This window comes from Vanellus vanellus, assembly GCF_965231255.1.
Source record: "Vanellus vanellus genome assembly, chromosome: 1".
Taxonomy (NCBI): domain Eukaryota; kingdom Metazoa; phylum Chordata; class Aves; order Charadriiformes; family Charadriidae; genus Vanellus; species Vanellus vanellus.
Window position 1 is genome coordinate 156,245,198 of NC_138905.1, and position 26,506 is coordinate 156,271,703.

The 26,506-nt window shown below is 39.5% G+C and overlaps 1 protein-coding gene across 2 annotated transcripts in view; it reads right to left on the minus strand.

Moving 5' to 3' along the window:
- Window positions 1–26,506, minus strand: part of NAXD (NAD(P)HX dehydratase) — a 52,605-nt gene that overhangs the window by 4,687 nt on the left and 21,412 nt on the right. For both annotated transcript variants that reach the window (XM_082498615.1, XM_082498614.1), the window contains 5 exons: window positions 24,143–24,251; window positions 9,895–9,945; window positions 9,710–9,814; window positions 9,214–9,334; window positions 263–383 (listed from right to left, as the gene is read on the minus strand). In XM_082498615.1, coding sequence (XP_082354741.1) covers window positions 263–383; window positions 9,214–9,334; window positions 9,710–9,814; window positions 9,895–9,945; window positions 24,143–24,251 — 507 coding nt within the window. The remainder of the gene's footprint in view (window positions 1–262; window positions 384–9,213; window positions 9,335–9,709; window positions 9,815–9,894; window positions 9,946–24,142; window positions 24,252–26,506) is intronic.

The window sequence follows — 26,506 nt, forward strand, 5'->3', positions numbered from 1 at the left end:
AATGTCCTTGGGAATCGATCCAGGTTCACACTCCTCTGCCTCAAACTTGGGAGATGTTAGATTACTGGAGAGTTTGTCATATTAAAATTGTAACTATTATGTAGACGGCTCTAGAACACCCTTACATTTTTTAAAAATACATGGATACCTTAGTCCCAACGACTCCAATTTCATTTGGAAATTTCTATAGCAGGTCTACGACAGTTGCCATAGGAGAAAACAGACTCACAAGAATTAGGAAGCTATTAATTAATGTTCATACCCATTTGTTTTTTCTGCTCCAGCAAGAAATGCCCAGTGCGCTAAGACTCCAAGAGAACCAGAAAGGAGGTCCCCCTGTCCACCACATCTCCGGCTGCTTCCTTCGTGACTGCATACAAGTACTATGAACAGACAAACCAAAAACAGTCATGTGCGTTTTTCCTTCTATTTGCAATGATATCACTGTAGCTGTGAGGGTTAACCTCTGAGACACACAGAGATTAGCAGGTAAGAGATTAATCACAGGCAGCAGCATGTGCTGAAGTACACTATTCTTAAAAAAAATAATAAAGCATTAATACGTAAAAAATAATTTTCTATTACTTTTCAGTCCTTTACAAATAACATCACACAACGTACACACTTTCTCCACTCAGCCTGTACAGAGGATTTGGTCACTAATGAGTTTAGTGATTCAGGTGAATGGATGCTGCCATGATAAGCAATCACCCCAAATTCAACCGGGTCCTTCCACAAAGCCATTGCACAAACGCAGCCCTCCAGAGTCTCTGCCCTTCAGAGTTTACAAATGTAAACCAAGGTGTTTTACAGAGAGCAAATGCAAAATAGAACTAAAAACTCAAGTCTTCTGCCATGCCCATCAGAAAGATATTTTACTGAAAACAGCCTTTTCCTTAGGCTTTGTAAAAACCATAGGCAAAGAGATCTCTCTGTCTGCCAGTCAACAGCGTCCTCAGCATCTGTGTATGTTTCTGTCAGCAGGTCACTGCTCTGTCAGAATATCAGATGTTACATTTCTATTTTAAATATACAAAGGACCTTGGTCAAACTGATCTCTTTGTGGAGCTCTAACTATGAAGAACACGCAAACGGTTTCACTAAATTTAACTCCTTTCTTCTCCACTCTCAACAAGCCCAAGCAGGAAGCCTGAAGGATATGTAAGGCGCACAAAAAGAAAACGGCATCAATTCTGCTGCCCATCTCCAAAATCTCTTGTAGGTGTGTATCTATCCTTAGCTTTCCTTCTCGCTAGGCTCTGGGGGAAAAAAAAACAAAACAAAACAAAACAAAAAACAACCCAGGAGAAACTTATTTTCCTCTCCTAGGAGAATGGAAAAGCTGGCAGAATCATTGGCGGCCAAGTAATGATCCTTAGCATCTCCAGTCAGCTCCTGCAGAGCTACTCAGGTTCAGGAGTATGCTCACAATCGTTTGTGAGCTCCTGAGTGTGCCAAATACACCAGCAAAATTTAAAGCAAGACATTGTTTGGACAACAGCTCTTACCTCAATTTTCTCAAGTCACCTGGGCTGGGTTTCTTCAAGGTGTATGAACAGAGCAGCTCAGGTGTTTTAGAGGGAGTACTATTCTTATTTTTAAAAGGAATTTTTCTCTTACAAAATAATGATAAAAATCTGCACAAAATTGAAGGAGTTGCAGGTAAATCTTCTTAAATAGCAAGAGATAAAAAAAATACTTAACGCAAGTAAACCTTTTCCAGTTCATTAGCATAGTTCATTTCTGCTTTTTGTTACTCAGTGCAGGAAAGAATTGCACTTCCATTTCCCACTGATTCTTCCAGCAGTAATTGCTGGGCTCATGAGGCCAGGCAGTTGTGCATTCTTCCTGCCACTGAGAGGGCAAAGATTCATTAGTCACCACGAACACAGCAGACACCGCTGCAGCATTGCCAGCAGTTAATTTTCCCAATCACTCTTCTCCCCTCCCCCCCTCCCCCCCAAATTAAGATTCTGGATGTGTTTCTCAGTGAGCAGTAGTTAATGTCACATTTCACAAGTGTAATGCTCTTCTGAGTTAGCTATTTGAAGAAGGTATGCCCTTTTAGGTAGTGTGGTTTATTTAAAAAAAAAATAAAATACAGTGCTTTGGAGAAATTACCTCTAATTCTGCTACTTTGAAGATGGTATCTCACAGGATTTTCACTTTGAGGGCTTGAACTCCTGGCAGGAGGCAGGATGGAAATCCTCTGTTCAAAAGCTTTGGGGCCTTCTGACTGACAGCTGAGCACAAGCCCCTGCTTATTAGCTGTATGTCACCATCTGCCACTATTCTGTAGCCCCACAACCTTCCAGTCAGTTTTCAGCTGTATAGGAAAGCTCTCCTCAAACTAGGCCAATTATAATACCCCACTACAAAAAAAAAAAAAAAAAAAAGTGGTCTTTTGTTTGTGACTTTTTAAAAAGTAAGTCTCAAATATGTGCAGACTACCACACAGGCAACAACAAAAGCAGACCTTTGTACTCTGCACAGAGATGCCGGAAAACAAATCCATGCAATACCTTCAAAGAAGCAGAACTACAGGAAATTCACTCAAATGAGAGGGGAAAGGTATAATGCTCGGGCAATTCTTGCGCAGAGGCTCAATTCCTCAAAGAACATCTCAAAATAAAAGGATGATGAACATTACAACAGGCAATGGGAAAAAGAATGAAAAACTCCTCTGAACTACAGTCACCATTAAGAGCTTTTAAAATAAAAGGAGGAATCCCACACTACCATCAAGACAAACTGGCACACTACCAAATCCGCAAAGGACAAAGTCTTCCTGATGCTTTTCCCAGCCTTCTCCTAGAACAACAAAAATAAAACTGCTGTCTTCTCACTCCCCCGATCCAACATCCCCCACTAAATATCCATGACCTGCTGTGAAGACAGCTCAAGCAGCTCTTTAAGACCACGGGGGTGACGTCCTGATATGCTGCACTGAGCAGTGACAACCAGTGGCAACGTTACAAGACCTCGATTAGACGGACATAGCTGAATAGTCAGCGATGATGCTGAGAAGGCGGGGCAGTTCTATTCCCTGGAGAGATGCAGAACGACATATTTACATGAGGATGAAGTATTTTTTGGTCCGTTGCTCAGCGAGGCTATACCACATTCAACTAGGGATGAAGGTGTACATCAGAAACCTAGAAAACGTGGTACTCGGAACAGCTGAGCAGACCAAGAGGACTGGATGCTGGACAACAGGGAAACTGCAAACACTGAAATCACCACAATGTGTCAATGTTGAAAGGCAGCAGTCGGGCCACTTAAGGTCAATTAGTCTGACACCAGTCCCAATCAAAATAAAGGAGACGTTCATCTATAGTTTAACTGACAGACCTTAAGAGAGAGAAACACATAACCACTCGGCTGCTGGGCCAAGGTGTCTTGTTTTATTTTTAATAGGTCTGGGCAACCAAATTTGATGTCATTATTTCACAGGGTGACGAAAGAAAAAAAACCTCAGTGTAATTAATAAACAGTGTTTTAATGAAAACTGATTTATCCTAAGTAACTTTCTGAAAAAACCCCAGCTCCCTAACACTTGCCTGTGGAACATACATATACTATGATAAGAAAAGGCTAGATGAAATACAAATGTTATCATTGAAAAAAATCGCTGAACAAAGTATGGCAAGGAGACCTGCCAGAGTCAGAACAACCACAGCCCTATCAAACAGTTTCAACAATCTCAGTGATTAAACAGCGCGTAAATATTGCCAGAGCTGTATGCAGCAAATACAAGACATCCCTCACATACAGTCACCCGGACCTCTTGCTTACCTAAGTCCATTGAAAACAGTTTGCACTGAAACACGAGTGCAACAGAAACAAAAACAAAAACAAAACAAAAAAAAGGCTGTCATACTGACAGGATATTGGAAAGTAGAAATTCAAGACTTTTAGGTTCCACACAATTCAAAATTCTGCCCCAGACTTCCTGGGTAACTATGGCCAAGTCATTTAGTAGCTCTATGCTTAATATATTTCAGGCCAAAAAATAAATTACCATCACTCCCTTTTCAGCAGTCCTTGAAGGCAAGATAAACATTAGCATTTGGGGCACATTCAGACCATGGTGTCATGCTTAACTATACCATTGCCAGCAAGTTTTAAGCTGAAGAAACTCTCAGTCCTAACTGTGCTGGCAGATCAAGGCCCAGAAGAATGACCCATTTATGGGTATTGTATGCTTAATTAAAAAAAACAGCCTGTTATGTAACTGAAAATAGATGCCCCCTCTTTGAAGGAAAAGAATTAGAATTTAATACTTTAATGCTGAGATAAAACACAACGAGTTAACTGGGAAGCACAACTTTTGATATGGCTGTACACAAGGCAGCCCTACTTACAACACTAGCTCCTAGACACGTTGCAGTTAGAAAACCAAGGGCCCATGTAGTATAAAAAGTAATGTATGTTGGCGTGCATTTGCAACGTTCATAGTAGTGAAAAAAACCTAACAAAACAGGGATTCAGTTTTGATGTTTTTGTTTAGAGCACAGAATGTGAAATACAGAATAGCTAAAGGTTAAACACATAATACTGATGGTGATAAAGAAGGCTAAAGAGCCTACATGAAACATCACACTTACTGAGGCTGCAGACCAAAGGACAGCTTGGAGATTATAATTTAAATTCTTGCACCTCGTATGTCCTGAACAAGTTGTCTGCACTTGTTTTCCTCTTACAAACAGGAGTATTACTCTTATCCTAACATGCTCGAGGATCCGCGTGTGTAAAAGTACAACCGTTCTGACTCTTGATATGATTCAGCTGGATTAGATCAACTAACATCAGCTACCTTACAGAACAACAAACACTTTTGTTTAATTAAAAGGTTTAAGATTTCCATTTGCTATGCAAAATAATGTAGCTGTCAAAGACCATTTTGCTCCATCAAATGCACGACTCAGGTTTAGACCATTATCAGATTTGAGTAAAATCTTTTACCAATATATATTTCTGACCTGGCAGATGTTCATACTAGTAAGAATTTTGTCTTTTTCCTTTTGCAAGTTAGTTCACAAAAGTACATAGTTGGAGATTGTGGACTCCCAGAAACATGTCCCAGAGTGCATACAGACAGGGAGACCAATATTGATGATTTGGGCTGGAGAAATCACTCAACTGATGTGGAAAATGTAAGTTGGCTTTTATATAAAGGGTGCTTATACTTTTATATTCCCTAATCACACTTTTAAAACTTAGATAGGTCCTTGAGTGTGAGAGAGTAGGCAATTTAAGTTAAAAGAAAATAATCCAAATTTTATATTACGTTTCCTGGATAGGTGCAGGAGCTAGGGGACAGATGTCATGACAGATGAGCAGTGCCAGGGAGACAGCAGGCAGGGCTGCGCAGGCAACGGAGAGAGCACAGTGGCACAGTGGACAGGAACCACACCACCCTGTTTTGCTCACTCTGCAGAAGCGGGACTAGAGACAAAGGTGCTGCCTCTCCAGACAAAATTCGCTGGGCAGCTGGACACCATAAGAGCTTTTAGTTGAGTGAGCCAGGGACTGACAAGCGCTGAATAAGCTCCCTTTCCAGCTGTACAAAGAATGAATGGTGAAAATTACTATACTGCTTGGGGATTTATGGCAAGAGCTGGCTTTTTACCCCATATTCAGTACTCTGCACACTCTCTCACGTGCTTCTTTGCTTCTCTTGACCATAGCTGGAGCTGAGCAACTGGAGAGAAACAATGTTTGGCTACTGGCTCCAGGTAAAAGTAGTCACAGGCAGCGGCAGGCTGGTTACCCGTAAAGTCTGCCTTTTGGAAAAGAGGAGAGGACAAACACGAGTGCTGGGGAAAATACAGAAAAACTCAACATTTAAAAACAAAAATCCAATTCCTCTACTTCAAGGACCTAACCAAATTTTAAACATGTTAGGAACTAAGACTGGTATAACCACACTTTATTATTGACCAGTTCTCCAAAGAATAATAAAAAGAAAACCTTAGAGAGCTGTGCCATAGTGAATAAAAGCTGACTTACCTTTTACCCACAGGCTGAGTACTCATTCCTACCCTGGTCAGTGATGGCACTGATATCACCTACCAAGAGCATGGTGAAGCTCATCTTTGTAGAGCAGGGAATCAACAACTGTAGACCAAGCTATAACGTGAAATTGCAAAAGGAAAGAGAAAAAGAGTATATAAAACTTAATTTTAAATCTTGGTGATTATGTTTACAGGGCAGTGGGCAGCTCATAACTGAAATGGAGACAAATTTGAGAAAAACCTCCTTTATAGTGGAGGACTGCTACTGATTTCAGAGAGGCCATGCATGTGATTCAGTACTGATTTTATGGCCATATGGATTCACCTGCATCATCTACTCTGATCTGTAAAAACAAACCTCAGAGGTGTCCAGACACTTTACATTTGGCAATCTATCAAAACTCTAGGTATGTTATTGTCATAGCTGATTTAGGTATGTTATTGTCATAGCTGATTTCTTTGTCTGTTAATAAAATCTGCCTTACCTTTAATCTGAATTTAACCTTCTGCTTCCAATTAGAATTTATTGTGCCTGTCTGCTTAGATTACAGAGCTATCTGTTAACAGTAATCCTTCACCAGCACTTGTACTTCCAGCTTACTATCACATCACCCGATAACCTTTTTTGTCTTCAACTAACAGAATTAAACTGTCTGCTGAATTTCCTACAGACTCATGAATAAAAGTATTGTGAAAATAACCACTATAATCACTCTAAGCTATAAAGTATTCACCACGCCAGTCTTCCCTGCTGCAGAATTCAGCATCTTCAAAAAGCCTTCCTTCCCCAACAGCCAAGCACAGAACACTACAGCAACATTAAGTTTGCAACTTCTGTTTTTCCTGGAGACCATTGAGACTTACTTTTTTTTTTTTTCCCTTTTTTTTTTTTTTTTTTTTCAGAAAGCATGCATGCAGTATATTCCCAAGGAGAAATTTTAAAAGTGATATATGGAAACTACAGCATCAGTGTGCTAAGCACATGAACTCAAGCAGGAAATGCCCCCAAACAGGTATGGTTTAAGCACTACAAACAGATGTTGACATGAAAAATAAAAGGCAAGAGTAGTACACAGATCTTTTAATAATATTTGATTGTGCTCAGAGGACATTGGCCTGATCCAATGATCTGGATTTCCCTCACACTGGAATCATGATGTATGTTGTCTTAGCTGAAAAAAAAAATGGTATCAGATCAAAAGAACAGACAGATGAAAAAATAAGTTAAGAGTGAAAAACCTGGAAGAGAATTCAAGGTCAGGGACATGACAACATGTTCTGTGTTGTGGCACAGAGCAGACAGAATCTCCTTTCTCAATGCAATTTTGCATTTGAGGAGCTTTTAAAAAATTGGCTGACAGTAATTCCCAGACTCAAAGAACATTCTTGTTAAAAGGAAGCTGAAGTCTATAGTTTCTGCAAAATTCTCAGGAACCTTCCTGCAAGCAATACAAACCCTAAAAACAGTGTTTGTAACAGACATTATAACCTGTATTAAACCTTTCTTACAGCTCAGCTGTAATGTCTGTAATACAGGAGGGAGAAAGCATCACTGATAGAACCAAGGTAAGAACAAGAAAGCAGCCTATAGTCAGACATCAAACAACTGCTATAAAGGCACAGAACTGTTTTTATTTCAAATCAAAAAGCCAATTACCTATGAGAAAAAAAAATATCGGAACACAACAGAGACAAAGAACAAGGTGGGAAAAAAGTTAAAAACAGCAAAAAGCCCCAAAAGCACAGAAGACATACACCAAACTTGCGCCACACTCAAAATTGAAATTGGAAAGAGTTTCAGTTGCTTCCTGGTTTCTTGAATCCTGCATGACAAGAGACAATGAAGATGGAGTGTCCCCTCTCCAGAAATGATGGGTGTACACTTATCTCAAGAACAGCAGCTCAAAACAAGAACAGAGATATACCAGGTAATGTGCTCAATCTAAAGCGCTCATCCAGTTTTCCCGACATTCATTAAGAAAACAACAATCCTACATAAAAAGAACATTGTTGACATAAAAACAGGGAAAGAAGATACGCTACGGTGCTCTAAAGCTCTCTAGCTGGCATAAACTGGAGCCAGGATATTTTATCCTCCAGCAGAGTTCACCCTCCCTTAAGCCTGGCCTGACTGCCCGAGGTTACAAATCAAGTCTGCTATGGGTGCAAATATAACAGCAGACTTCATGCAGCACAACTTGAGTACTGTATGACCGACTGAAGTCCTTCATCAAATACGCATAACTATACTGCTTCCAGATCCCATCTTGCTTCACAGTCTGCTTTAGTATCTGTACTAATGGGGGTATGTGGAAGGTGGCTCTGCACAAACCAGTTGTCATATTACATCTGTTTTTCTGTTATAAAAGACTCCCACGGCTCCCAATAATGAAAAATTGACTGCATGTACAAACCAGTTCTGAAGAGGCATAAACATTTACCAGAGATTAGCATTTCAAGCAATTAGAGGCAGAGCTGCTGCTTGTTATGTATATGAAATAACACTATGTAGTCAAAGTGTGATGAAGGCACTCATGAATTAATTTTATACTGATCACAGTAAACGATCAGTTTAAAAAGCATCAGACAGGCAGCTAATTTTATTAAGTATACTTTAATCATATTAGTAATTGACTGTTTTAAAAAAGTTGTAATGGCAATCTAGAGTTAATTTTTTTGTTTGTTTTTTGTCAGGGCTAATGTACAAGTTATATATTTACATGCTAATCTACAGCATGGTGTACAGTATCAAGGAACTGAGCAGCTTATGAACCTCAAGATGTATTCATTTCTCAAACACACCAATATATGGTGAAAAAACAATATTATTCTGCAGAAATTTAGCAATGACATCTGCACTTATATAGACCATAACAGCTAAGGATTCTAAAACAGTTCACAAAGAATAAAAAATTAATTTCTCAATACCTGTGTCATGTAAAACATGTTACAGCCTTTTAAATGAGAAATAAAATCAGCAACTTTTTTCAGCAAATAAATTAAGTTGCACTCTTTTAAAATATCAATTTACACAAATCATCTAAAAGGTGATCTGCAAAGACAGCCATCCTTCCCCTTCAATCTTCAGGGGAATACACTCAACCCATTACTGTATGTAGTCCAACCACTGGACTACAACTGAAAGAAAACAAACAAAAAAATAATCACATTGATAAAAGCAAAATGCTTCACTTACCTTTCTCTCCATCTGAAATAAGATCTCTTTCTCCCTTTTGAACAATTGTCAAATTCCCCATGGCTTGGCTGAGTCTTAACACACATCCATGATGATCACTACTGTCTACGGGGTCTCTAAGCTACAACACAAGAATTCCATACACAGTACATTTTACTACTAGAACAATATATTCTAACACATGCTACTTCAGCATATGTATGGGAGGGGAAAAAAAAAAAAAAAAGCATAAGCATCATCATCAGTCTTTCCAGGTATTTGTTTCTATACCCACTGCAATGCCAAAAAATGCATAAGAATGGGTCATCTTTAAAGACGAGCTCTGTTTAAGAATATGCATTATTGTGGCAATTATCCCATGGAATAAAAACCCAGAGAATACTTCTCGCAGATAAGAAACAGCACATGATGTTCAAGCCAGTAATAAGTTGTTTATTTTTAAAACTAAAAGACTAAACTTGCACATACTTAAATATCAAAGAGGAAAACAGCTCACCATGGCTTCATACAGTCTACTAAACTCCATGTAGTTTGGAGTAAGAATAGCTCGCTGGTAGCCTTGAATAAGAGAAGGCTGCTGGGAAATGAGCCACAGTCCATCCTGCAAAAACCAGTAAGAAGAACGTTTACTGAATAGATTCTTAAATGTCAAACCACTGACTGAATCAAGAAAATACTTACAGCATCAATAATGATAGGAATTCCTTTCACTTTCGATTTTTCTATGATACCCTGCAAAAATATGCAGATAACTTTAGGATGCTTGCTAATTTAAATCCCATAAGATCCAAAACAAATTCATACAATAAATCTGACCGCATAAGTTTCTTCTCAAAGTAAGACAGAAAACAATCTGTTATATTCTGCAAACTAAGGTAAGACATTTTCATATCAACTGGTAATTTTAGTTACATTATTCTCTTCCTGGTTCAAGTATAATCAACACGGTTTCCACAACTGATGCCTCGGTGTTGATATGCAAATAAGCAAGCAATTGCACTCCCTCTCCTTGCTGTAGGAGGCGTGCAATGCCAACTAAGTCACCAGAGTACACATGCATCTCCAATTATAAAAAAAAAAAAAAAAAAAAAAAAAAAGAAATAAAGAAATATCCAAATGAGTACTGCCACGATAGAAATCTATCACTAACACTAATTTTAGTTGCCTTTGTGACGATAGCCCCATTGCAGTATTTGAGTCTATGTCCCAGGACAAGCAGTACATAAGACATGTCATTTCAACTCATGGTCCTAGAGGTTTTAAAAACCTACAAGACCCAGAGAACAGACCATTTGCAAAACTGTTTTCCAGCAAACGGTATCTACCAGCAGACTGTCTGCCCTTGATCTCTCTCCTAACCAAGCAGTGGCAATGACTGATACTCAAGTTTTTTAATGAGCAATGGCTGACAGTCAAGTTTTTTTTGAATGCTGGTCATTACCAACTTATCTTTGAAGCTGGAAAGTTTATCTTTCTCCTGTACAGATAACAGAGGATGGTATCCATCCAAAAGTCTAATTATTTTTGAATGTTATTAAGCTCTTCAGATTAACTATCATACGGCACTAAGCTCCACAGGTTAGCAAGTCATTACGTAAGGAATAAGGAAGCAGTTTTTAATTAATTGTCAGGGTACTGAACACACCTCTGTTCTTGTGTTGTGGTCAAAATAAACACCGCCCATCTTGCTTTCTGTAAACTATTAATTATGGCACATACATACTGTCACTAACTCATTTCTACCCGATTCTGATTTTTCCAACACCAGTAGAAATATTTCCCTTCTATCTTTAGCTGGATGATCAGAATTTAGCAGCGTGCTTCAACTCCACACTGCTTTTGCTTGTTTGGGCACTGCTTGCATGTCGTAAGCGTGAGACTGAAACACTGCCCACTGCTCCAAAGCCCAGGACTTGTCTCAACATACAGCTGCAGCTCCATTAGAAGCCTTTACAGAATAAAAACCTTTCCATGACATACACACACTTGCACAGGTCTCGGCTTGGGCTGTGTCACAGACTGCCAGGTGTCCACCCTCCTTGGGATCCTAGGGGAACACCACAAGTCTTCTCTTATATTCAGCTACTGAAATAATTTTGAATCAACAGCAAGTTTTACACAACCCGTACCATTCAGCTACTACTAAATTATTCAAATTTATGAACAAGTATATTTAATAGCTGTGCAAGGATGGAATCTTAAAATGTACCTAGAATTAGTTGTGGCATACTGAAAACCAGAGAGCCTTACTTTCAAAGCTTTTAAGAAATTTATGAGACGGAGTCATTTCTTTATTCATTAATGTTAATCTGCACAGATGTGCGCAGCTCAGTTTTCCTTCACAGAAACTGTACTGCTTTGACCCTGCTGTGTTAAGTTCATTAACAATTATGTTTAATTTGACTCACTTGGTTATAATAAAATAAGGCTGTGGATCTAGCAACCAGGTTTATGGGCTGGTTTTTTTTTTCTATATGAATGAATGTTAAACATCCAACAGTCCAATTATTTTTGAACCATACTAAGCTCTTCTGATAGGTGTCATATGGCACTGAGCCCCAGAGGTTAGCAAGACATTATGTAAGAAAGCATTCAGACCATCCTCCCCCAATTTTTGAAGATACAAATCCCATTTACTGCAACCTCGTTTTCCAAGTGGTTTTAATTAGAATATTTTTGTACATTAGCAGCTTCACCAAACTCCTTCAGTACACTTAAAATGATTATTTCTCCACTTCCCACTAATATGAATCACCAATTTATTCTAGTATGTCAACTTTAGTAAGCCAGTCTTTCATGACACTTTATTTTTAAAACCAGAAAAGATTTCCCCAACAAATTCCATAAGGAAGTCTGAAGAAAGACACTAGATCTTAGAAGTCCTTGTCCTTCCAAAGTATTCTCTTAAATTCATTATGAGCAATCCATGGAACTAATTTTGGCAAAGTTCTGTTCCTGAAACAGTTAAGGTTTGGCTGCTGCTGTTATTGTTTGGCCCCTTTTCACTTTTCCTCAAAAGTGTCATCCCGACTACTGATTAGAACCTCTCTTTTTGTCTATATATGTATCTAACAACAGGCTAAATCAAGAATCCTGAAGATCCATTGTCCACCAAAAGAATGTAAGTATAAGAAAAAAAAGATAATGTGGAAGTTACAAAGCATGAAAGTATACATACAGGTAAATAGCTTCTGGAAGGCTGTGACACTGGTACACCCCAGAGAAATAAGACATTTCTTCTGAATAATAATCTGAGTTCCTACCGCTCTGGTCCTCCACAATCTTGAGACATTTGACCTCTGCTCTGAAGAGAAATTTCATCTTGCTAAGTAAAACCTACTGGCCAAGCAACTTTTATTGTGTACCATGTCTCTGAGGTATCAGTTTCTAATCTAACATACTGAGTGATCTGTGCTTTTTCTTTCTCCCCTTACAGAACAAATAATCAGGGGATACAAAGTCCTTTATCTTATTTAGAAAGCTCATTTTTGATTTAAAAGAAAAACAAAACCCCAAAAACAACAATAAAACCAAACCTCAAACTAAAAACTACCCTAATTAGTTTCCTTTCCTCCTTTTTCCTTAAAGCCAGAAAGAAACTGCTGGGAGACAGAGAAGAAACCTCAGAGAGGAAGTTCTGGGGAAGGAGGGGGTAACCTGGCAACTGTAATAAAGCAGTAACAGAGATAAGAGAAACCCCTGTAAGACAAACACCCATTTGAAGGACACAACATTCATCGGAGAACCTCTGCTTCCTATTGATTGTGGACAGAACCCATCTCACCTGCTGCCATTTAAAGGTGAAACTGCTCACCACTGGAGAGCAATTCATCCTATCTGGCTTAGACGCTGCATTTAGGGTGGATGAATCACCAACAGACATACTTGTCTCTCCTCAGCTATCACAGACACCTTACTGCTTTATTTTTAGTCACCAAGAACTAGGTGAGATAAAGTCCACTTTTAAATGCTCTATTACTGCAGATATGGTCTAAAAAAATATTTGTTGTAAGAGGTGTTTACAGCAATAATGGCTACATCCTCTACGCAGTATTTTGTCCCTGGAAGCAAAAAATCAATTTTTAGCTGAATATGTGTCTCCATATTTGGCATGGACTTTCCTGTTTTAATACTTGTAGCATATAGAAAACCTTCACTGTTAATTGCACAATTAATACAGCTCAGACGACCTCTACTTTCACACCAAAACCTATTTAATGGTTTCTGATAGGACTCTATGTATGAGCAGGAACCATCTGTTCGGTTTTGTCCCATGTAATAATTATTTATATGGGAAAGGATTTAGAAGAGAGCATTGCTAATTAAAAATACTAAGAAATGTTACTAAGAAAAGACTTGAAATCCAAACACCAATCACACAAGTGAACAGCAACACATACAGGTATCAATGACAAAATCAAGACATCACCCCTTCCCTTCAAACAGCATTTTGTCTGTTACGATTTTGGAGATTCTAGCTCCGGGATATCCCAATGGACTACCTTTCTTTGCACAGAATATATTAGACCACAACAGTGGTGGTACAGCTTGGTGCAGAAGCAATTCCTTCACTCGATTCCTAAGCACTCGAGGACATCCAGAAATGAAGGACTGGGCTCACAGGGCAACCTTGGCACTAGCCACAAAGCAGAGAGGACAATGAGGAGGAGGAGAGTGACATGCTGCTTGCCATCCAACCTCATGACCTACAGCCACACTGGTTAGCTAAGATACCAAAGACTGAAATTCGGACCTTTCCTCTGCAATATTCACAGCCAGGCACAAATTTCAGTCTCCCTACCTTTCATGTAGAGAGTCCTAATAACAGGGGTTTGGGCAGTCTCTTGCTAGAGATACTCTGCTTTCTATGAGTTAGCTGAATACTCAGTAACTCTCCAAAACAGTGATTCCACAGCCCACAAGATTTGAATAAGAAAAAGGAAACAGGTTCCAGCCCACTGTGATTAAATTCGGCAATAATGAACTGTATTACAAGACTGCAGTACTCACACTAGAACTAATCTGTAACAAGAGCTTCCTCTCCTAATAAGTGAAGGTGAAAGCTTAAGTTTCTACCCTAATTAAGCCAACAAGGAAATGACCTGGGATTCACACATCCCATGAAGATGCTGTAGAGAACAACTTCCCACACAGTTATCATTTCTTAGTGGCATCAAATATTCGACATTTAGGAATGCCCAAAATAATACTCCAGTGATTGCAATTTTTGGTGGAGGTGGTTGAGGGGAGAAGAGCCAGAGAGGGTAAAATTAACCTGAATCTACTCCCACTCTACTCTTGAAATACACAATTTCCTGAAAAAAATCTTTGTTCTGTGACTGGGTACCCAGGACTTGTATGCAAGCAACCTACTCAAAAACTGAAAAAGAAGCGTCACAGTAGAAACCAGTGCTCTATCTGGGTAAAGGTAACCCTTTACTGTAATTGGGAAAATTAACAAAGCAGGAGCAAAGAATTTATGTGTTTTAATTTATTAATTCTTTTATTATCATGGAAGCTATTCTCTTAAATGCAATGCATTCATTTTAGTAGAAATCTGTGTTCTGTGTCCTGTCTTTCACATGGGAATTATAAAATAGATTCCCAAAACCAAATTCCAATCTTTTATTGGAAAACAACTCCAACAACCCCAACAACCAACCAAACCACAACACACTGAAAACCAGAACACCACACACACAAAATCAGAAACAGTCAGGCTGGAAAGGACCTCAGGAGGAAAAGGCTTGAAGGAACGGATGGACAGACTACTGCTGAAAGAGTACAGTAATGTAGAAAAGCATGATGCGATTTATCCAGTCGCTAGCCTGCTGCTGTGCTATGAAACACAATATTCACCTGCACTGCATTAACACAGACATCCAGGACTCTTGCACGCTTCCACAATTACTATGGAAAAAGGGAATGGGCCAAGACGAACCAGTGCAAGACACTGGCTGCAAAAAACAGCTAGGAGGGGAATGGGGGGAACATGTGAGGGAGGAATAAATTGCTGTGGAGCTTCTAGGTATAGAAGCCACGGAACTCTTCATAGAGCAGCCACCCTGGGGCACCAGGAGCAGATAGCAGGTGGTGCACTCATAGTGAGCATACACAGCCTCTTGCAAAACTCTGCAGTCCGTCCGGACTTCTCCACCCAAATCCATGAGCCAGCAATAGCACACATACCCTATTTACTCTGCCTGCCTACAACAGTATACAAGCTGGTTTTCCATGGCTCCTTGGAAAAGACAATTATGCATAGTTTTGCCTGCACCTGGCTTAAATGTACTCTTCAGCTTTTTTAATTAGATGTGGACTGGCAGCAAAATGTCTGCAATGATTTTTAATATATTATTAGTCATATCACTACTTGTGTTTTTCCTGATGAACTGGTTTACCAACACAATAACTTTGGCATTTGGTGCCTGCAAAGGGAAGAATCAGGAAATTAGAGCCAGTGGTTTTAATAAAAGATTGAATTTCAATGAAATAAACAGAAAACCACAATAGCAGCATATAAAGCAACATCTATCCCACAAGAGTAATTAATTTTCACTAAGGATGCATCATGCTGTCATCTTTCGACCTTGCAAAGGAAAGATACTGTGGGCAAGGTTTCCTTTACTGACACTAGCTACGAACACTGCATTTCCCAGGTCCCTTCAAGAGTCATGTCTTTGTCTACTCTTGGCAAAATTCCTTACCCATGTGCTCAAAAAGAAGTTCAAGCTTCAGCATGCCATAATAATGGATAGCATTCACCACGATGACATCCAAACATTTTAGGAAGCAGTATAACCTTGCCTTCAGCCCACCAAAAGTGCATTCTACTGCAACCTGCAAGTGCCAAGTATGTAACTAAATCTTCTGCTAGATGTTCCAAAGTAAAGTTAAAATATCTTAGGAGAGCAGCTAAGCAGGCGAGGTCCTTTAAACAAGAGTTTGCACCCATGCAACTTGTTAATAACTGGATTTCTAAGAGAAAGTAATATCCTTGCTTGTCCAAACAGGAAACTGCCAGACCTCCTTGGCATCTGGGCAGTATGTGCCTTGCCAGCAAAACGCCGTGCCTGCGTTCACGCATCTAAAACTCCAGTCAGCTGAGGCCTGCAGAGCAAGTCAGTGCTATCCTGCTGTACTCCTCTGGCAGGGTAGTCGAAGGCCTGCCCATAGCCCAGGAGAGCTTGAAAGGCCCATTCTCTAAATGCTCAAATACTACCTTCTGGAACACTGGTTACATTAAGGTAATTGATAGCACAGTTTAGCTCCACTGCTCCTGTCCGTGCTACTGATTTGAGAACACTGGATTGACCCAGGCTCCTGGCTGACTAAGCTGGAGTCACCAGACTCAAGGCAGCAAGAGCAACTAGCTTCTGGTTTGGTAGAGACATGCAAGCATACCTGGCACTTAAAGAAACAAAAAGGAGCGGCAGCCCCTTTCACAAAGACCCCTCTACTAAAAACTAGGACCAGAAACTGCTGCTAAAATGCCACTATAATTGCTTGTATTTTCCGCATGGATGCTGCTCCCATCAAACAATCCTGAAGCCATGGTTTTGTCTGGAACAGAGAGATAAAAGGGAAGCAATAGCCAGAAATTTCGCTGTAAATGCTGCAGCTGGAAACATTTCTGCACACCCCCCTCCCCAAGGTGCCCGGGAGGAACAAACAAGTTCAATCCTGCCACGCTGCAAACCAATTCCTACAAATAGGCACAGAAAAGCCTAGGAAGCATTTCTGCATTCCTTGCTTCAAGCCTGGATAAATGCAGAATTAACAGGGACTCAGCTGCATAGAGGTCAGGATGCAGCTCTGTGGCGGAGATGCTTGGAAAATGGGCTTGGCAAGCAGAAGTTTGTAATCTTGCACAGCTAGAGGTAGCCAAATATCCCGAGCTCAGGCTGTGCTCAAGGCTACAGTCAGGGGTGGCAGGGGGGAGAAGCTTCCCTAAATAGCATATATTCGATACAGGAGGTTTTGAAAAACGCTAAAAATGGTGTTGCACTGTTTGAGATTCTTCACGTTAGAGCCATATTTTCAGTAACTCGTTTTGGTTTTTTATTTACCCACTGGTGGAAACATGCAGTTAACACTGAAGTTTGCTTTCATTAGTTCCCACAAACCGATCCAAGAACTCATCCCCCTTTCGCAGCTCAGCAACGTCAATCAAAATCTCACTTTGTGAACAAGATTTATATAAATCACCTTTAACTAGCCTAATTGCCTCAGTTTTACTTTATATATTCCTATATGCGTAACTATCACTAGCTCATTAATCACTCCACTAAGCTCTCAAACCTCACATAAGAAATGATTAACTACTGACCACCATTGATACTACTTGAACGAAGAGTCACATAACAGAGACGAATATCCTTTCTTTGAAAAAAATAGCTTCTTTATCTCATGGTTTACGCTCCATTCAATTTAACTGGGTCTTTTGTCTTTTAACTGTAGGACCACATGCTAGGCCCCATTTTCCAAAACAGATTTTCACTTGCACAGGAAAATACTTCATTTAAGCCAAGCAGAGGGTTATAAGGACTCTAAAGAGTACCCCACTACATCATCAAGCTCATTAAGTGCTTTGGGAAATATTAAAAGCTGTTGTTACAACTAACAAAGCTGAAGATGCTGTAAATCGCAGTTAATCAAAACTGTTCTATTCTACATAAAAAAAAAAAAAAAAAAAGAGATGAGAATGATCCACTTGTAGATTCCTTCTTTGAATTCAAAGTAGATCACTTGCTGTCAAACTTGGAGTAAAACTGCAGCTAACAGTTTCTTTATATCTGCCTCAATCATATGCAAGATTCTTAAAGAAGTGACATAATTGAAAGTAATGCCTAAATATAAGGAACACAACAAAACAAAATAAAAGCCCCTGAAATACTATCCTAGTTAGGCAAAAAAAAGAGCACTCCTTTTTAGCTATCCCCCCCCAAATTCATGATCAACCAGACACCACTTGAGAAGCTCATTTACACATTTCCATCTCTAAATACATCCAAATCCAGTTTAAACAATAATCCTGTTTACTCCAATCCAAAGTAAAAAATCTAAATCAGAATAAATAAAGGCACTAAATTTTGTCATGCTGTCTCATCCACTGAACGTATGCACTCACAAAGCAAACTCCACGAGGTTTCCAATTTATGGTTGATTATGTTAATGTTAGATTTGGCTTAAGATATTCATGGTCAGCTGTTGGCATTTTGTCTTAAAATAAAATCAATAAACATAAACTTAAAATGAACTCTGGAATTTATCACTGCCAATTTTTTTTAGTGTTTCTAGCTGAATGATGCTCAGAAAGAGTTGAAAACATATCCAATTCCAGTCTTTTGCTTACAAATGCTTGTAAGTACCGAACAACAATATAAGCCTATGCACAGAAAGCAAATAAACATCCCACTTCACTGTGAATTACTTTCAACAAGATCCATTACATATATTAGAAAATAAATTTTGCTTGCAAGCTGCATAAACCTGTATTTAAGGTCCTGTTAGCAAATTTTCAAACAGTGTTTTCCTAATCAAGACATTTACAAGGAAGCCACAGAATACTAACAGTTCTTAGCACATGCAGCAATAGTTCTTAGCATAACCAAGAGGATCCCTCTGCCTTGAACTGCCGCTCCCAAGCTTTATCCACACAAGCATCACCATCACAGAGGAAGAACTGCATCCTGTCCCAGCAACTGCTTTACCTTAGGTGAAGATGCCCACAAATTCTGCATCTCATCGGGCTGTTTGAAAGCAATAAGGCTTGGCTGGTAAGAAAGTAGTTTTTCACTGGATACTACTTGTGGTACATGCATCAATCTTGGAGGTTGGGTGGGGGCTGAAAGAAATACAGTTCACCCACACATTCTCACAGTGGGTGTGCATAAACGTCTTCTGGTTTTGCCTCTGCATTATTACAGGCAGAAGATCCCATCCACCTCACCTCCTTCTAACTGAAGGCTGAGAACAGAAGGTGGCACGTCCTCACTGTTACTCCAGTTCTCTATGAACTGCTGAATCCCCACAGCAGGAATCTCCAGAGGACATAAACAGGGCGGGAAGTAAATGTACATGTGACACATACTGAAGAATTAAGTTTCTGGTAAATAATTGTTCTGCTAACTTGAGTCAACGTGAGCAGTGATTCTAAAGAGTTAACATATCCTGTTGTTCATGTTCATACATGGTGGCAGGTACCACAGACAATATTAATATCTATCAACTGCAGCATTAGCCCCGGATGCTTCTCAGATGTCTTACACCTGGTACAAACAGAACCCAGGGGGCTGCTCAGGAGCAAGAGGAAGATGCTTCTCAAAGCCCATAGCAGCAAATTTAGCTTTAACAGACTGCTTATGACAACAAAAGATGGCTCTGTATTCTGTAGTCCATTTAAACTTGCAAAAACTAGTGCAGATAGTGTAGTAAAGCACTCGGTCCCATTCTCTCAATTTATTAAGGCTGAGAAGTGTTGCCTAAATCATGAAGGCATGAGGCTTGAAGGGGGGAAATTAATCCAACTAACGAAAAACAAACACAGAAAGGATGAGGTATCAGTTGACGTGGAACTGAGAATCCATATGAAAGAGAACATTTCAAATGGGCTCTCTCTGGGCGCACTCGATGAAGGTGATCCATGACAAGCTCCCTCTCTCACCAAAGCTCTCCCACCCTTTGCTAGACATCAACTACAGCCAAGATATTTCCACACAACCTTAACATGATGTCCACAGGAGTGGATAATGACATTTCTGAAATTTATATCTCAACAGATAGGAAAGATCTTTAAGGGCAAACGGCTGGCTGAGGGTGGCGTTTGCAGGCTGAGAGGGGCAGAAATGGCAGCTAGGCAGGGCCTCAGCTAAAAGAAGAACCCAGGCTGGTATTCAGGACATTTTCTTAGAGCTAAAACAATAACTTAGAATTAAGCAAGAGGAGCAAGCATGCAGTTTGAGAACCCAGTCAGTTTTACCATGTATTCTGAGTTACACAGAGCCATTGTTGCTATTAATCATTACCTCTTTTACAGGAGAGAAGCAAGCATGCTCTGCTGAAAAAAACAATCTAACTTTGCGGCTGCAAGACAAAACATGGCAAGACTGGAGTGACCAAGTCCAGGATTCAGTGCTGTCACTTCAGGGAGAGAGGCAAGGAACCCAGTGACGATTCCAACATTAAAGTCTTACTTCAGTTAAGGATAGGGGTCTTCATAAGGATGAGTGATTTCCCCCCCCTCCCCCCATCAATCCCAACAGTAACTACTATTCCATCAATGATTCTGTATCAGTCCATTTGACCACAAAGCCAGTAATGTACCCAATATAAAGATTCACCAAACTCAGAAGCAGAAAATTTGACAGGAGCATCCCACCCATGCCAGAAGCAGCTGGAGGAGAAAGGAGATGAGAAGAGGCTGGAAACTGATACAGGACAGAGCTAAGCCTGCGACTGCCTAACCGTTCGGTAGCAGCAGAATGCAGAACGCCCTGGAGCACCAGGCAGCATCAGCTCCTCTCCCAGAGGGCTATGCAAGGAATATAATATTCTTTCCAAAGTCGTCTCGGGAGCTGCACTCATCACCCTGCAGGAGAAGAACTTGGTTCTCTCACAAACCTGAGGAACAGCTCTTGATGGTACAGACAGGAACTCCCCTACTTCCAAGCCTCAGGCTAGAAGAAAAATCAGATCAGAGTAATACCAGAAGTGCAAACATCCCTGGAACGGCCAAATGAAGAACGCTGTGGTGGGTGGATATGATAGTGACATAGTATTGCTGCTGTGTGAAAAAAGGAGAATATCCAGTAGCTTTGGAAACATGCTGCTTCTAAGCATTGACAGAAGACAGTTGAAGGGACCTTGGCCTTGCTTCCATGTGGCAGCTAAACTCTTTCTCAGCAGAGTCTAAACCATCACCAGTAGCATACCAACTGAGATGAAATCGGGAAAGTAACTACTGTTGTCTCTGGCCAGAATCAATCATAGACAATGAAGGGAAAAACAGATGGCCTGATGTTGCCTACAAGGAAGCTGGCTGTGGTGGTCAAGTTCCACACCAGATGTGGTAACAGCATTTTGGAAGTCTGAAGCAGAACAGGGAGCAGAGGTGCTTCAGTCTGCACAGTCCAGAACTGAGAAGTGGAGGAGAAACATGGTTTTGTTCCTTTTTCTTGAAGAGAAATAGCTTGGACTGCTTATTAAGACTTGGATTGCCAGATCTGCATGGGGTCCAGCTGCACAACTATTAGGACACAACAAATGCTTTCTTTAGGAGATTCTTCTGAAGTTGCAGCTCCTGCAACCCATGGCTAGAAAGCTCTGTCAGAGCATCAGCCCTCACCCAGGCAACTGAGAACCAGCATGTGAGGGTTTTGGCCCAGACCCACAGAAGTGGCATATGAGAGAAGGATATAACTTGTAGAGTGGCTTCTTGTAACAGGACTTGTTAAAGGAATTACAACCAAACCCAGACAATCACAGGAAGCCAGTAAGTATGTAATCTAAGAATACCACTATGCTTTCGAGAAAAAAAGAAATTTAAAAAAAATAGTCAAAGGAAACTGATCACAAGGTCTTGCTCTTCCACCAGACTGTTAAAAAAGGAGCTGAAATGCCACAATGCATGCACTGCAGGCATTAAGCATGAGGGAGGTACATGATATAGTAAAGATACAGAGGAAGCAAACATTCTCTGGTCTGGAGAGAGAAGACGTACCATTTGGTCAACAAGCATTCGGGCTACTCCACAATAAAACACTGCCCATGGGCCGTATACCAGAAATTGCAGGTTACTGCACGAGCATCATAATTTCTCAACGCTCAGAAGAGAGAAGCAGACGAAACACATGACTGTTTGGACAAGAACAATCATTGGCAATGTGCTGGCACAATACTGACAAGAACCAACACAAAAACAGCATCAGAGAGGTGACAGACCACTATGCCTCAGGACTTTATTGGGGTAGAAGGAGGAAGAGGAGAAGCTCTCTCCCATTGTCACTGCCACTCTGATAGAAAACTCTGACCAGAAAGCAGACATTAATCTACATCTCAGCCCTGCATTCATATGACAGCATGCTGAGGTAAGCTTAAAGGGAACACAGAAAACTATATACCAAGCCAGACTCCTATAAAAGTTTAAAATAGCAATGCTATCATCACTTGCTTTTTTTTCTTGAAGGTGAAGAGTGATAGAAAGCTTAAAATGCACTGTTGAAGCAAGAGGGAGATGCAGCCTTTCTTCAGCACAGAGAAGCACCAGTCTTCCTCAAGCAGTCAACAAGGGTTCACTTGTCCCAGTTACACGCACTTATTAAAGCTTTTGGCCGAACAAAGAATTTAGAAGATTATGGTAGCAGGATTAAAAAAGCAGCACTGGGTAACAGTTACATAATTACAGTGATGACAAAGAACTTGAGCTTTAATGTGACTTCAAAGTAATAAGGTCAGATCCACAGCTCATATGAACATGGCCCGAGATTTTAGCCTGAAGTAACTTCCAAATGCCTTGTCTTCATTGGCTGGGTTTGTTTCTTTAACTTTAAGCTAGCTCACACAGGACAGCCAGGCTGAAGTAAAAGTATGCTTGTAATTCACTAAGAAAGCAAAATTATTTTTAGCAACAATGAAAAAAAAAATAAAATCAAGGATTCTTTCAGATAAGCACATTGATGGATATTTATAAAACCCAGAAGGAATTCTGATATAAAAGAAGCTTGTTACATATCTTAGATATTCTAAACGAATTCTTATTTTGTTTAAAGTTGTTTTTCCTTTAGAAAAAACAACTTGAAATTTTTTTAAGAACCAAAAAATCATTGCCCAAAATTTTCTGTAAAAATAATTATGAAAAAGTTTTCAAAAAATAAAATCTCTGTTGAAATTTTTCATTCAGAATAGAATTTGATTTACTGATCAGCTGTAATAAATTTATTTTTTCTTTCTTTCTTTCTTAATTTGTGTTCTTTATTAGTTTTGCACCTCTATATCATAAAACAAACGTTTTTTGGAAGCAAAAGGAGAATTAAAGAAGAGAAGAACTCCAATAGCAACTTTCTCTAACAAAAGCCTAGCAAAACCATCCTCCACAGCTCTCAAGGTATTCTAAACTACTTGGGATAGTGTGGTCTCCAGTCTCTTGCCTCCCCTGTTTTGCAATTTCACTGTGTAACTGTCAGCAATTCTATAAATTAATGTAAAATTGATTCTACTTGTTAGTACCACTGATTAATTCAGTAATACTTCTCAGGAAAGAAAATAAATTAAAATTGTACAAAATTAGATTGACATTTGACTGCAAGATATTCTTTGAACATATAAAGGTATGTTGACAGTAATACAAGACATTATCTGAAAGACTGTGTAAGTATTTATTATTTAGACTACAGAACTATCTTAAGCTCCTGTTTTCAGCTTCCATGAAGGCTTGACAGAAAATAGGATTATCTCTTTATCCAGAGTAAAAATCTGCAACATTTTATAATTAAGACTATTATTTCTTATTGCAAGGGGACACAGTCCCTGTTCTTTGGTGCCTCTCCTGACAGAAGTTGTCAAATACAGTTCAGAAAATTAGGAACTCAAATTCATATTTATGTTCTTACAGTACAGGTGCTTTGCACCTAAGAAAACACAGAGCCCTTTATCTAGAGATGCCAACATTTATTTCTTAATTAGCAACTTTCACAATCAAAACAAAAGCAAACCAAAATAACCATATGGGTGCCTAAAATTCAGCGTGACGCCTACAGTTTAAAAATGAAGACCATGACTAACAGCTGGAATTTGCAGTCAACAATATTTTATTAATTGTTTTATTTAATAAACCTAATCAAAAACATCTGTGTAATCACGTAAAAGATAGGAAATTGGTTAATAAAATTCAACATAAAGACACAGAATAAAATATCAGCATACACATTACCTTAGCATTCTCAAGTAGAACTTCATCTCTACCTAAGCCAGGTCCTATGACAATTGAGTGCAGTCGCGGTAACCACTTTTCCACCTCATGGACAGCATTGGGACTATCACTAAATGGAATTGGGGAAAAAAAAGACAAGTTTAGAAAGACTCTGTTTTAGTATTCTCAGAATCAGAGTTCCAGATGCAAGACAGAGATATTTCTCATTTTTAGTGTCAGGCAATTTTATTCTCCAAACTACCAAAAACCTGTGACCCAGGAAATACTGAATGGTTTTCCAAATAGTTAAAATGAAACAGTTGATTCATTCCTTAGGGGATACCACATAAAAATGTGGAGGTAATTGCAAGTATCCGCTATGGTTGTTACAAAATAAGAAAATAAAATCCAAGCAGGAAACCAGCAATTCTTACAGTCAGTCACAATTCCCAATTTAATGCTTCTTTGCAAAGATTACATCTTGGAGAGAGATCTACCATCTTGCAGATATATACTGCAGCTCACTGGAAAAGATGCAATTATTTATTACCCTGGATGGCAAAATGATAAATCTACTCATATGCTTTTTTGTCAGTTGCTTCATAAGCATTTGTTCCAACTGAATTACGGCCAAACTGTCCCCTTTCCCCAAAAGGCAACAGGAGAATCAAACTATTCAGTAAGGGTATTATCTGCTTGTAATACTTTAGATTTCTGTAGCATTCAGGTTTTGTCTACATTGGAAAAATGATGAGAAAATCCACTGCCACATATAGTTGCCACAATACAGCATTCAGCCGCTGACCAGAACTGTTTATTTTGTTCTGATCAGTTTTGTTGTGTAAATAGGTCAGAATATTTTCAAAGCAGTGCCCAACAGTGTCAGTTAATCCTTACTGACAGCATGGAGGGAAAATTTAGCCTCCCTCTCTCCCCACCCTGACATATACAACAACAATAAATGAACATTTTAACTGAAGCACGGGGTGGAAAAAAGCTCCCTATAGGCTAAGCAAGGAGGTACTGTATGATAGTATTACTCAGAATATTTTGAGCTTGCAATACTTCAACAAAGCTCTATTATAACGGATGAAAGCCCTTGCATGTTTTTCATAACCAACAGCTGTACTGATGGGACACACACACCACTTGGGAACAAGTGTTTAACTCGCGTCTGGCAGAATCAGCAAATTCCACAACGATTTCTGCAAGTGCCAGGCAGGAGCCCAAAGCTTTTGCAGCTGCACCGAGCAAGGTGTCTTGCTCAAGGCCACAGGGATGCAGTGCCTCGCTCCTGGCTACAGCCCAGTGGCCCCTCCACCAACAATAGCTGCTTCAGAAATTCCCGTCTGCAGCAGCGCCGGCTCCCCAAAGGAGCCCTGTGCTGACACCACAGAACAGCTCTGTGAAAACAAGGCTGCTGGGTTGGAAGCGATGACCCGCTTGCAAGGACAAGGGAGACAACGAACCACGTGAGGACATTGGTGTCCCTGAAGCAGTCCCTCGCTTAGCAAGCTGAAGTTGAATTTCCATTTGAACGATGCAGCTCCCTCCCTTCTCCTCTAACTCGCAAGGAAACAGGAGTAGCTTGAGAATTTACAAATGGCTTGCTTGCCCCCCCCATCCCCTACAACCACCTATTGGTTTATGATGTAGATACGGGCTGGAAATAAAAATGATTCAAGAAATATTTAAAGCACTATTAAAAAAAAAAAAGCCAGTTCTTTTATATGTGGTAGGTTGAACATGTGAAAAATTGTCTGTGAACCAAACTCTAATAAAATGTCACCATTTCTGAATGCAGACCACTTCTTTATTTACCTGCAGAAACTGATTTTATCTCTAGAAGAGCAATATATCTCAAATATATGTATTTCTTAAATAAATATCTCATAGAAATCTATATATCATACAGATATAAGAATATTGCTATATATACAAGGATGTTTGAATGGATTGCATTCAAAATACCTTTGGATAGTAAAAGCCAAATACATTAAAAAATGTTCCATTAAACGTAAGCTAAGAACGGAGCCATAGATAGTACCATAACTGCTCTTTTACAAATATCTCATGCAAATAATCTCAAGGTAGAAAATTTGCCAATTTATTTATATTCTGGATTGAAATAAGATAATTTTGTTTCCAACTCAATTGATAATGTGTACTCTTCAAAACAAAGCCATCTCTTGGGAAATGAACAGTCCAACATTAAGCCACTCCTGCTCACTTTGCCTCTGGTAATAATAAAAACCTACTGTAGAGCTTTTCATCTTCAAAGCATTTTACAAACATTACGTTCACATAACTCCTTTGCAACTTCACATCAAGAAGCAACCCAAGGCATATGAAGGGCCAAGAGATTTAAAATGGCAATAATAACTA